Source organism: Asterias rubens, chromosome 7 (genome assembly GCF_902459465.1).
Source record: "Asterias rubens chromosome 7, eAstRub1.3, whole genome shotgun sequence".
In the NCBI taxonomy this organism is placed as follows: Eukaryota; Metazoa; Echinodermata; class Asteroidea; order Forcipulatida; family Asteriidae; genus Asterias; species Asterias rubens.
In genome coordinates this window covers 4,503,270-4,517,246 of record NC_047068.1, presented here as the reverse complement: position 1 = coordinate 4,517,246, position 13,977 = coordinate 4,503,270, and the positions used below count along the sequence as shown (strand labels likewise).

The 13,977-nt window shown below is 38.8% G+C and overlaps 2 protein-coding genes across 2 annotated transcripts; one reads left to right on the top strand and one right to left on the bottom strand.

Moving 5' to 3' along the window:
* Positions 1-469: 469 nt before the first annotated feature.
* On the bottom strand, positions 470-9,821 carry LOC117292692 (protoheme IX farnesyltransferase, mitochondrial-like). Its single transcript, XM_033774831.1, has 7 exons — positions 9,732-9,821; positions 8,015-8,211; positions 6,578-6,914; positions 6,212-6,336; positions 5,675-5,745; positions 4,670-4,902; positions 470-3,940 (listed from the first exon to the last, which is right to left on the bottom strand). The coding sequence occupies exons 1-7, from the start codon at positions 9,796-9,798 to the stop codon at positions 3,528-3,530; spliced, it is 1,443 nt and encodes a 480-aa protein (XP_033630722.1). The 5' UTR covers positions 9,799-9,821; the 3' UTR covers positions 470-3,527.
* A 248-nt stretch (positions 9,822-10,069) lies between these two features.
* Positions 10,070-13,525, top strand: LOC117293146 (ribonuclease P protein subunit p21-like). The gene is made up of 5 exons (XM_033775381.1): positions 10,070-10,184; positions 11,611-11,711; positions 12,084-12,166; positions 12,592-12,714; positions 13,125-13,525. Exons 1-5 carry the CDS (start codon positions 10,137-10,139, stop codon positions 13,166-13,168), a joined length of 399 nt encoding a protein of 132 aa, XP_033631272.1. The 5' UTR covers positions 10,070-10,136; the 3' UTR covers positions 13,169-13,525.
* The last annotated feature ends 452 nt before the right edge of the window (positions 13,526-13,977 follow it).

The following is a 13,977-nucleotide window of genomic DNA, read 5'->3' as shown; positions in this document are numbered from 1 at the left end:
TGGGCATATTCGAAATTCGAAGTTGGGCCGATTCGAAGTTGGGCATATTCGAAATTCGAAGTTGGGCATATTCGAAGTTGGGCATATTCGAAGTTGGGCATATTCGAAATTCGAAATATTCGAAATTCGAAGTTGGGCCGATTCGAAGTTGGGCATATTTGAAATTCGAAGTTGGGCCGATTCGAAGTTTGGCCGATTTGGAAATTCGAAGTTGGGCATATTCGAAATTCGAAGTTGGGCATATTCGAAGTTGGGCATATTCGAAATTCGAAATATTTGAAATTCGAAGTTGGGCCGATTCGAAGTTGGGCATATTCGAAATTCGAAGTTGGGCCGATTCGAAGTTGGGCATATTCGTGTGACCAATCAACCAATCAAAATCAAATTTTCACAGGTTTGTTATTTTATGCATATATGTTGAGATATACCAAGTGAGAAGACTGGTCATTAACAATTACCAATAGTGTCCGCTGCCTTTAAAATGCTACCAATCAAATGCAAATCATAAAAAGAGACAAATAAAATGACATGAATGACAGTGCTTGCTATGATTTACATTTAATCTTCTTTTCACAATCCAGCTGGACAGGTCTTTAGAAAAATCTATTTTAAAATTGTTACTTTCCAGTTCAGCACAAATAAGATCTATGGTACGGCATAAAATGTTAATTGTCCAACATATTGTTTGAATTATTCAGAGTATTTGATAAAAACAGAACCGCTCAAACGCAAAACTCAATATGGTTTGGACTACATGGGTTTGCCCATAACCTTTTCAGTGGCTGGCCAACAGGACTAGTTAACTTGCTATTTCACCTGTCCATCAGCTTTTCACAAGTCCATGTTTCAAATAAAATAGGGAAACACATTGGTGTAAAATGAATATTAAGTAGGGATAGGGAAGTTTTTTAACATTGAACTAGTCAGCCAGTTCACTTGGGTTAATTTTAACTGGTCCTCAGGCATTTTAACTTGCATTTGGCCATCAAGAGAGTGTTATGGGAAACTGCTGGATTAACTTAGTCCCGGACAGTCAAATATGCCATAGACTTGCACAGTCTATTCACTGAACAACGTTTTGCTAGTCCAAGCCACATGTATTATCACTGGCATTTGGCCAGAAAACCACAATGAAGTAGTTAAGACGTACATGTAACAACCTCAGGCAATTCCACTCAGTTTGTAAAGGTTCCCTTAAAAACAACATCCACTGTGTTCATTCCTAACGAAAAAAGACATTACACAAAACATGTGCTGCTCCAGTGCAATAAACTTACACAGGGATTTTCCTTTTTGGTAAAGCTAGATCAAAACAAATTGTTTTACTTAAAATTATAACTTGTGTACTTCAGTAGCATTTCAGGCAAAAGCATTTCAAGAGAAGTTTTAAACCGTGAAAGTCATTACACCACATTTGATTTTGTTAATGTTGTTTTAAATGAACATACTTTTTTTTCTCAAACCACTGGATTTAACTGCCAAGTCTGCTGCCACCTATTGTCCACTATTCAGACTCATAGAAATAATTATGTTGAGAAAATAATGCTCCATGCCATGATTCTTAGCACAATAAGTAGATACATGTAGCCACTAAACTTCCCCCAAAACCTCGCCAAAAAACCAAGGTTTTCCACCAAAAAGTGGAACACAGGACTCTTGTTTCGTTGAACACTGACAATAAACTTATCTTTAAAAAAAATTATCAGTTAAATTCCACAGATTCCCCTTCATTTTGCATTGCCTGCGGCAAAAATATTAATTATAACATTGTTTTAATAGAGAAAACTGTGTGTTGTTGGGTGATCTCGTCGAGACAATAATATACGCTTGCGATACGCAAAGAGTTAATTATTCAAATATGCAAGTATTCAAATATTGGGTTTTAAAAGTAATCATCACTCACCCTGAAAAAAGAAATGTCGATAAAAACCAACTGAATATATTGACAATTGCTTTTCATTGCAACTTGTTGGTGAAGAAAAGAAACAAATATAAACTGCAGTAAGATGAGCTGATGACTGTCTAGTTTGAATGAACAAAAATTGAAAAACAAGATGGTTGGAATTAATGTATCCTTTTTATCTTCCAGTTCGCGCTAATCCACCAATCAGATGCTCGAACTGGAAGGTGGTATAAAAAGCTATACTCTACTCTCACTTTTTATATTGCACTCTGCATATTGTCAAATGCGTCACGCTCTGCATACGGACAGTGCAAAATTACATTTCAAAACTTTGCACGTGCATGCTGTTCGTCGCGGGGAGACTGGAAGATAAATTGGTTGTAACACGTGCGCTCAGGTCAGTGTACACACACACACACACAGATTGACGCTACAGTGGAATCTCTCTCATACCCTTCTAGTTGAGATATTAAACACATAAGCACTCCAATGCCAACACCCTTAATACTGCATTCATAAATACCCCAGACAGTTTCGCTATTCCCCTATTGGTGGAAAACACGTCAAGTGGGGGTGTTTAAACGACTGATAATGACCAGCTGGAGCTGTTTATAACTGGTTGTTTTCAAATAGCATTTGTGCGGGTTATCCCTCAACCTCTTTCTGACGGGTGATCGATCTTGTCGCACTATTTTTTAGCTCATGGATACAAGGATGCTTTACGCACACGAATTCATATCCGAAAACTGTTTCATAAAAATACACCACACGTACAGAGTTTCCGACTTTATAACGCCTTTCAAACAAAATGGCATTTATGATTGGGAATGAAAGAGTAGTGACTCGTTCTTAAACACCCGTTTGCAGGTTGCAGTTTCAACAGCCGATTAAGAACACGTTGCTTAATTTTATTCTCTTATTCACACTGTTTAATTAGCAGCCAATTGCCCAGGTGGCTGCGGCAAATATGTTACATACTCAGTTTCACAGTTACAGTCAACGAAAACGTTTTGTTCAAATTTTTTTGGAAAAAAACAATACATGTTTCGTAACTACATTTTTTTACAGGGTGATTGCTCTAATTGAGCATTAAATTTTCAGTGAAATGGTCGGTTGCATGTGTTTTGTATTTTCAGCAAAAATCCTCCTAGGAAAACCCTCCTTGGGAAAATCTCCAACGGAAACCTCCCTTAGAGAATTCATTTTAGGAAGGTTAGCATTCCCAGACAAACCCTCTTTAGTAAAAATGCCTTTAGGAACCCTCTTTTGGGAAATCTTCACAGGAAATTCCTCTGAGGGAAAAATTCCTTGGGAAACATTTTAAGGAAATTCCTCCTATGTCCTAGGGAGACCCTCAAATGAAAACCTTACTAGGGAAACCTTAGTGGATTCCCCTTAGGGAAACCTTCCTTGTGAAACCTTCCTAGTGAACTCCTCCTAGGGAAACCTTCCTTGGGAAACCATCCTAGTGATTTCCTCTTAGGGAAACTTTCCTCTGGAAACCTTCCTAGTGAATTCCTCTTAGGGATACCTTCCTTGGGAAACCTTCCTAGGGAATTCCTCCTGAAAATTCCTCCGATTAAAACCTTGCTAGTGAAACCCTCCTAACCTGACAAATTTCTCATCATAATGCTCCAGCGATGGCCTCTACACTCCCACCAGAGTACAGACTCTTCTTGCTTATCAACAGCAACAGCATCAGCAACGGCAGGTGAAGCAATGTGAACTTAAACAGCTGCTTGGCCGACTTGCTGTCCGCCCGCTGGTAAAACCTCCAGCCCAGGTACGTCAGCCACAGGTTGAGGGGTAGAGAGTCCAGGGCGAATGCCCATGTGGTGAGGTCCAGCATCGGGGCCAGGGTGCACAGCCCGATCATGGCGAAGCAGTGTCGGAGGGCCACACGGCGGCAGAGAGAAGGGTTTGTGGTGGCCATCATGCGGTAGCCACCCCTGGAGTAATCACTGCGGAGGTTCCAGCTCAGGGCGTTGAAGTGGGGGAACTGCCAGCAGTAGAGGAAACCAGCCATCAACAAGGCACCTTAAAAAAAAAGCCATACCTCAGTCTTTAAGTTTATGATAAATCAAAACTAAATCCTTAAAATGTAGCTACACTTCATTGTGACCAAAATGTAGCAGTTGTCTGATACATATTTAAAACTGCACAAAATGTTGCATCTCTCTATAAATACCCTGAATGTATGTGTGTAAAACATGATAAAATTACGAAATACAGCAACACAGGATCCTAGTGGCTTAAGCAATACAAAATGAGGAGCGAACAAGAAGGTAAGTATTGTAAACCACAACTAAGCCCCACTGTGGCTCGTACTCTATCAGCTCAGTCTAGCCTAAATTAAAAACACATATTTTCAGACAATGTTAAAGCGCTTTGATGGACAGCGCTATACAAATGATATTTATTATTATTTGGCATTCATGAGTTTTGTTAGAGTAGGTCTTGTGGAATGTTTGTAAGGGGTGATATTGCAAAAGGGAACGATTAAAGAAACTTGTACTGTTCCTAATTGGGGGAGCAGAAAATGAAATTTGTTTGAGTTCAGTATTTTCTTCCAAAATCTGTGCAAAAATGTTATTTTAGTTAGCAAAATAAGGGAACATTGGGGAACATCACACTGTTTTGTAATGCGTCTAATGACTGCGTGACACAGACGCAATTGTGCATCTGCTTAGTGCACATCTGTATGGCATTTTGCCAACCAATAGGGTCTTATGCATATTTCATGGGAAGGGTCTAATAGAAACCTACCTGGTGCTAGAGCTCCAGTGCTAGCTGCCCAGCCAATGGCGGGAGGTAGGGCTCCGACCACGGCACCAACCCATGTGTTGACGATGCTTAGCCGCTTCAGCGGGGTGTACACACCCACATAGAGAACCCAGGTACTTGCGGCTATGGCTGCAGCTAATGGATTGACAGCCAGTGCCAGGATGCCTACTCCTGCCGTACCAACCACTGAAGCAAACCCAACAGCATGGAGGGGACTGTCAAGAACATCAAAACAATTTGGTGAATGCAAATAATTTGGTGGAAAATAAGTTTGTGAAACTTCAACCCTGCCACGTAGCCAATGTTACTCAATAAATGATTAACCCCAGTACGAAATACACAGAGAGTAGCTAACCATAACGAAATTATGCTTAGCAGAACAAGATTACCACGTCACATGTACAATTTGTGAATGGTTTCTTGCTCATTTATGTTTAGCAGACAACCGTTAAGCAATATTTTCTGCTAAAGCAGCTCTGAAATTGGGCCCAGGTCTGGAGTTACACAAAGACCATGGCCTCTGTTGACCTGGTCTGGTGCCCCTTCAATAGTTGTCAATAGACTTTAAGGTGCCCTTAGCAAAACGTAAGTGGCCTTGCCCTCTCAGAAATGACATGGCAGGCCTGCCATCCCCCCTCATTAAGACAATCAAAGTGTTGGCTAAATAACGAGGGAGCGAGGGACCTAACAATAACCAAGGAATTGCCATTGTAGAAAGACACCTAGTTGGCTTTGAACTGTGACCAATCAGAGTTAGCAACTACCGCTTTGGCTACTCCTAGATTTCCGCACCATCGTGCACTGAAGTGTAGGACGGCCTTTGAAACAAGTGTAGCACTAGCTGTAGCCACCAATTCAAACACCATTTAAGTATTCAGTGAAGTAGAATATGGAATTAAAAAATGAGGTTGTATAGTATGAGGAGTACTTCCAAATGTTTGCCTTTGGTACAGGTATTGTGAATGAATGTTTAAAAAAATATATTACCTGAGCAGTCCTTTAACCAAGACTCTATTCCTTGTCCGGGCCATCTGAGAATCAAATGGTACTTCAAAATACTGCAAGGGCGAACAATAATAACAATCATATTGAGTGAAGGCATTTGTATAAAGCTCTTACACAAAGATATCACAGCACTTTTCTCTGACACTTGTAATCTGGGTTTCTCATGTCCGCCTCTCCCTACCCTCGAGACGCCCCCTCTTTTCTGGTTTTCTCATCTTCCAGCACTTTGCATCCTCTGGTAAAACTTAAAGGCACTTTAAATATGCCCAGTTTATCATTGAAAATGAATGGTGGGTAGATGTGTTAAACAGGTAATTGAAAAGAGGAAAGTAAAATGTAGCACTTTAATAACTAACAAATAATAAATAAATATCTGCACGAGCTTTCGTAGCACCAACTACCATATCAGAAAAACAACTTCAACCAAGGTTTCTATACAGTCCAGCGCAAAGTCTGAACAAAGGATGGTGATGACTCATTATTATTATAATACCACAAGTCCAAAGTGTGTACACTGACCTGATTGACTGTGTTAGCTGAACAGGACGTCATGAAGGTCCCGAATCCCATGAGGGCGCATGTTGACAATTCAAACACCCCGGGAGCCATTCCATAGCCTGCTAACGCTGAGATAACCACTAAACCTGCAGGAGAATAAAATAAACCAAACCAAAATGACCATTGCAATTCAATGCACTGATTTAACAAGCAGCTACTGTCTTCCCATGCTGGCATTTTCTGAGCAGGAAAGGTAATAATAATATTAATAAAAATAAAAATTTTATAGCGCGCATATCCTTCACTCAGTGACGCTCAAGGCGCTTTAACATACAATATTTCAAAACAGACTTACATGGGGAGTATACATCATTCACTACAATTTACCTGTGAGTCTGCTCTTTGACAATTGTAGATACAGTGAAGGGAGCTGACTAACTGCTACACTCTGCTCCTTCCACTGACCCTCTTTGACCTCTACAACCTCCTCCGTGTCACCCTTGTTCCCATCCTTTGGCTCAATGGGGCATGGAGTGACATGGTCAAGGGTGCTCTGGATGGCTGTCTCTACACGCTGGTGGAGATCCAGACCAGCAGGGGATTGATCGGTGACGGTTGAAGATTCTGACGATTCTGAAGGATGGATGATTGTTGACTGCTGGTAGTCTGAGGTATGCCTAGGCTGTGCTTGAGGCCTGTCAGACGATGCATATTTGTTTGTTACCTTCAATGAGAAAGGAAGTCAATTCAGGGCTTGGGTGACTAAACATGAAGACCATTTTGATTTTTCCAAGGGCACTTTATGAATTTGTACAAGTGAGCCATGAGCCGGGTCTCAACAATATTAATTCTCCTGAAGACGATTGGAGCATACTGAGAGAAACGTTGAGTAATTCACCAGTGGTTCTTTTCAGAACCAACATTACTGCAAACCTCTCTTAGTTTTACTTCCACAATGCAAAGTTTCAAATCAAATTAAAAATTATTGAAAAAGGTGTCACATGCCATGTCATACAATATGAAAAAGGTGCCATGTACATGTAACACCAACAACAACTGTGCCGCCCATTTGCAGTTGGGCCGCCCATTTGCAGTTGGTCTGCCCATTTGCAAATGAGAAGACCATTTGTAGTTGGTTGGGTCCATTTGCAGTTTGACGGGCCCACTTGCAGTTGGTCAGGTCTATTTTTGCAGTTGGTCAGTTTCATTTGCAGTTGGTCAGGCCTAACTGCAGTTGGTCAGGGCCAAACTATAATTAAGCTGATTCTACAATTGGGCCACAACATAGTTAAAGAATAAGTTTGTACACACCAGATAAAACTAATACTCAAACATACACCATGAAAACTATTATGATCTTGTTTTAAACGATTTGTAAGGACTAATTTAGAGCAAGTTCGAGTTTGCATTCAGATCACATCACGTATATATTTAATGCAGTTTCATAATTGTACCACATAAAGGAGAAATCTGCATCATTCTTTGACGACACTGGACACCTTTGGTAACTGTCAAAGCCCAGTGTTCTTACATGGTGTATCCCGACATTATGCATATAAAATAACAATCTGTGGAAATTTGGGCTCAATCGGTCATCAAGTTCCTTGTGATTTATGTGCAATACATTTTTTTAAGAATTCACATGCTTTGGTCAAAGTTGGCAAGACACTGAGCAGTCTAGAACTACAAAGGTCGTCAGTTCGAATCCCTCTTGAATAATATGCCTTTGATTATTTTCAAAGAGCTTGGGAAAGTTACAGTGCTAACACACAAACCAGTGTATTTTTTTATTGGTAAAAAAAAATAAAATTAATTACTATTCACCTGCTTAACTCGATCTTTTTTGCTGACCTTCTGCGACAGTGAAGCACAAAGGTGTACCGAGCGCCTTGACTGGGTTCGTAGCAGGTTACTCAACAATCCAGAGTACTGGGGAAGAACTGTCAATGCATACTGGTGTATAGACATTGTGACTTTTGGTTGGTTGCTTAACCCCGAGCTACTGTGAAGGCGACATAGCTCTGTCATTTGTAGTGAAGAAATATGGAGGAAAAAATACATAAAATAAGACTCCGCAGTTCGTCTGTTCACTGTACTGTTACCTGCGGGTACAGCCCTTGGTGACAAAAAAATTAAGCTTTGAACATGAGAAGTAAAAAAACATGCGCTGCGACAGAAAAACAACAGTATTACCAATTGAAAATTGCATTTTTTTAACGATGTTTTTAATTTAACTCAAGCATTATGAATACAATGTGTGGTTGTGTTTTGGTTGTGTGAAGTATATTCTAGAAGAAGTATACTGTGGCCATTGACTGAGTTGTCTTGTTGGCCATCTGTTCGTTGAGTTGTCTGACGGTTGAATAGACAATCAGTTAAGTTGTCCGGCTCAAAACATGCCAAACCATTGAGTTGTCTCAACCGTCAAGTTGTCCAACTGGTCGAGCTGTGGACCAACGACAAACTTGTTCTTGCCTCATTTGTTAGTAGGCCCTATCTATAAAAAAATAATAAAAACATACGCTATGTATTTTATTTTTTTGCTTAAAATGTTAAATAAGTACTGTAGTGTAGTTCTAGAGTGGTGTAGTTTAAATAACAATTCATAAATACAAGACAGTTTATCCATTCTGATTGGTCGTGAGGGCATCACGTGGAGGTGTTTGAACGGATGATATAACACCAGTAAAAAGTGTTGAAACATGGTCGTGACACGCGAGCTTGCACCTGTGCTTATAAGATAGTTTCTTCATTCATATTGGTCGAGAGCAACGGCTGGAATAGTTGTGCCACATCACGCGATACGCGCGACGCGCACAGCAATCTCCTAATAAGGAGTTGTTTACCCGAGGGCTTTACAATTTCATAGCTGGAGGGGTGTTGTGTTGAAAGAAATCATCAAACAATTATAATTTTGGCAGTTATTTTACTTTTTTACCAAAAGTGTTTATGTCTTTCGACCTTAAATGTATTTATGAATAAGAATCAAAGTGTGTTGAATCGGTTTTCAACTAGTGGTTTAAACCCGCCGAGGCCTGGTTCTTGATAATTTACCTCAACTTCGTCTCGGTAAATTTATCAAGAACCAGGCCTCGGCGGGTATAAACCATAATTGAAAACCTCTTCGCCACACATTGATTCCCTTATAATATTAAAAACTTCAATCCAAATTTCATTCAGTTCAAGTTTATGAATATGAGTTCATTACCTCCAGGTTCAACCAAATAGAGCAAGGACAATTAATAGCCCCACTTTTGTGTGGCCAAGGCAAGGCTAGCTGAATCCTTATTTTAGCCTTGTGGACACACAAAAACAAGTGGGGCTAGAGGTAGGTTAAGTAACATGTATTGTAGGCCTACGTGACATTTACACACATAGTCAAGTTTAATTTTTAAATAACATGTTTATCTGCTGTGTTGTTGCCAACTGTGCTAGTATAATAAAACACAACTAAACTTACCCCAAAAAATGTCAATATGTTTCAAATAATTAACAAACGGAACATTTCATGAATACAAATAACTTAAAACGATATGCTTACCACATTTTCCCAGATTTGATAAACGCCGGTAAACGAACGGTCGTGTCTTTCCAATGAAAGTTGCCATCTTTCAATTCATCAATCGTTACGAAAGATGGTGAGGCGAAACGTATTGACTTTTGAAACAAACTTTTCTTTCTAAAATTACTACATTGGACGGAAAGTTATATTAATTTCAATGTTTAAAATTTGTTTTTGTTATAAAAAGGGTATCCTTTCTTCCCAAACGACGGTTTTATTGAACATTTTACACACAAAAATGCAATATATTTTGTAACATTATTAATTATTCACGTTTGCACATGAGAGGGCGCTGTTTATCTTGGAGCGGGACAGAAATTGCACAACAACAACACTATTATTCGTCTGCTAGTAAAAAACTAGCTCAAGTTTCAATTGGAAACCATGAATCCGAATCAAGATTCATTGCAAAGAATCAATTTTCTCTATCAGGTGAGTTCAATGACGTAGAAAACGTGGAATCCCAAAACGTTTTGAAATTTAGTAAGAAATATGAAGGATTTATCCATTACCTAAACTATAAACGTAATTTGTATTTACAAAGAAATTGCTTTTGTGGAGGCGAGTAGTAAATAATTAAAGGCGTAATTATTTATTTAGCAGCTCGAGATTGGTTTATTCTCTATTTTGGTAGACGGCAGGGCCAGACCAGCACACAGAGTGGGAGCATTAATGGTAACCAACATTAGTAGAAAGGGAGAAAACAAAGTACAATGTAGACATTAAAAGTGATCATTATAAATTAGCACAAGTGACATACATTATATACATGCACAGGCCAAGTTCGCTAAACTTGATTGAAAGTTTACCGCATGAATATAGACAACACATGAAGTAATCTACATTGAGGGCAAAACTAAAAGATGTCATGTACAAATACACTTCATAATGATAATCTCCACACTAAAGTTACTTAAACTCCATAAATTGTGCATGACATGGCCAGTGTGATTCATTATAACAACCATAGTACACATATTCTTATGAAAAGGACATACTGTACATGAATTGGTGCTCTATTTAACATACATGGCTGTCTCTGTACATTACTGTATTACCAGATCAAACCTCATCACTTAAAACCTGAATTTTACGAACCTGGGTCCGTCTCTGGACGATAAACGGACTCCGGAGCACTAGTTATTTAATATACTAAATTATCTCGAAATAAATGCAGTGTTATCTAACGAGGAGTCACGAGGCCATTACTTAGCAAACTAAACCTGGAAATTATGACATTTATATTTATGATCTCACTTAAAATGTATACAAATAATAAATGAAGACCTTGTTTGTTTCAGTGATGTTATTGAAGGCATCACTTTATAAAAATAAAAAGGAATATTTTACCTATTTTGGTGGACGGCAGGGCCAGACCAGCACACAGAGTGGGAGCATTAATGGTAACATCCCACTACCGCGTGGTGGCGCTGTTCCCTACCGCCGCCCCCGTCCGTCACACCGCTTGCTATTTATAACCCTAGGCATCTCTACACTTTGCACTGCACTGTAGGATGCTTGTCTCTGAAGTGCATTGGGGGAGTCCAACTTATAAATATAATGACTAGGGGCCTACATAGTACATGTACATTGTTTTGACCTACTCAATTTGAGGTTCGTTCCACTATCACCTCAATGATAGTGGAATGAACCTTTATAAAATAGCCTACCATTTTGTTGTGTATTTGTTTTTAGTTCTACTACCCTCTACTAAAAATAAGTACAACAAAATGGTACTTCTAGAAACTATGAGGCTTTTACAAGCCTTAAAGTTTTTTAGAAGTAACAATGCACACAATTTCTTAGTTTGAATTAGACAGTAATTTTAATTATTATTATTACTTTTTTTTCTTCATAGGCTGCCCATTGTATGCTACTCCAGAACCCAGAAAACACCAGCCTAGCAAGATTCTACATCACAACCATGAAGAATGTCGCCAAGAAATCCGTCTTGAGAATGTAAACAGATGTTTTACTTCCCCTTATTAAAATACTCAGTTATTTTAGGCCTTTGAACAAACTGCTTTATAACCACCGGTAAACTCTTACCAATGATAACAAAATTATGATTTCTGGAAGTGGAAAGAATTTTTGTTGGGGAAGTTTGACAGAGGAGGAGGATGCAACTATAAGAAAGTTTTTAGAAGGCTTTCTCTATTCTGTTCGAAAATGGCCAAGACTAAACCAGCTCTTTTCAGAGCCAGCACTCCTTCAAAAGAGAATTACTACATGGTTGTACCAGTACCTGCAAGTTTTCTTATCCCTCACACCAGGCAAAGCTTCAAATATGACTTAGAGTGTTTAAAGTTTGAAATCTTTTCTTATTTACAGACACCCCGGTATCAAGAGAACCATCTGCAAGCGATGTGATCTACTCTTAATACCTGGCTTGACCTCAAAAGTCAGAAGTAGAGGTCAGAGAATAACAAATTAAAATAACTTCCTTTCGATTTTGTAATTTTAGATCTTTTTCAAGATAATGGACAAACCAACCACATTTTGGCACATGTAAAAAAAACTTTGTTTAAGCCACACTTAGTTTCTGCAAAAGAAAGGAGATCAAGCTGATTGTCAGGTTTTAGAAGATGGACATTTTTTTTGTTGTGTTAAACCAAACAGGGCTTGAATGAATGTTTCATTTTTATTTTGAACCTTTTTGAAATGCATTTAATTGCAATTTAATGGGTTCAGTTTAACTTTTAAAAGATGAAAGACCTTAGCTTATAATGTAATCTGCCTTCACACAATCTTAATGATTATCTTACTTGGTTATTTTGTTTTACCCCTTTAAAATTAGTTCCCTCACTAATTCCCTTTTTTGGCTCTCTTTTACCATCAGGTAAACGGCAGAAGCACCTTGTTGTGACATGCATAGAATGTGGAGGAGTGAAACGCTTTGTCAGCAACAAAGACTACAAATTATGGGTGGACAGACCAGAATGCACCCAAAATCCAGTCATAGGTAACTCAAGCCACATTTTGCACGAACAATTTTAATAACGGACAGATGAAAAATAACACTTCTTTAACTTCCTTAATGAAAACATCACACCAACTTGTAGAGAAAACAATGACGAAGTTTCAGTTTTAGACGAAGAAGGAAAAACCCTATAGGGAAAACCCAGGCTAGGAACTGAACAACCCAATACACATGCAAGGCTCCGGTTCGCCTTGAATCGGAGTCCACAAGGATAAAAGGCATGGACAGAAACCACTGAGCCAACCCGACTTCCCTTAAAAATTTGGCTCATAAGCACAGAAACCAAAGCACAACTTAGAATAACATACCAGTTTCAAGATGAATAGGAAACTCAATAGCTGATATTTCCAAAGAATAAAAAAGGTCTGATAATTTGTCTTTATTTCCTACAGCTCAACCAATCTCAGAAAAGGACAAGCAGGAAGTACCTGGATGAGAATAACTTTATACTGGATGATGTGATACCTTAATTGGACTTACCCACAGAGACTGATAGACACCGTGTCAGCTTCTACAATCAGGGTCTTGGGTCGGTTCAAGGTCTGGTCATGGGTCAAGTCAAGGCTGGGGGAGGTCCTCCAACAACTTGAAATATAGACCTTTCCAGTGTTTATAAACAAACTGAGCTGGTTGGCGTTGATGGCTGAATGTTAGTAGAACACTCAATCTTGGTCACAGATGTTTTACCCAAATTCAATATTTTCTTATTGAAATACCTGCCCATGATTGGTTGCTTTGTTTCTAACAAATTCAACACTGCGAATATTTGTCGAACAAAAATTAGCCATTTTTGGGGGGTAGTTGGGGTCAATAGTTTCCCAACCCCGGTTTGCAAAAGCTTTGGCTGTGACAATGCAAAAGAAAGGTCTATAATAAAAGATGATGATAAATGAAATGGGGATTTATTCTTGTTGGCAAAATGTGGCATTTTGGCACTTGCAACTCTAGTTAATTACTTTTACGACTTAGGAATGTATCACTTAGGGGTACACAAGATGCGTTTTGTCCAAAGTTTAATTTGATGAAACTGTCATAGGTTTCTCTTGACAAGCAGAATTTACTATTCAAAATGTCAAGACCACGACACTCCCCCAAAACAGATTTAATACATGGTTGTGCCTGCAAGTTGACTATTTATTTATAGTTAATTCTTTCAAAGGTTAATGGTTAAATGGGGTTTCTGTAATGGAAAGGAATGAATGTGCTCTAATGAAAACCTTTGCAAAAGATGGGCTGAATCAAAAA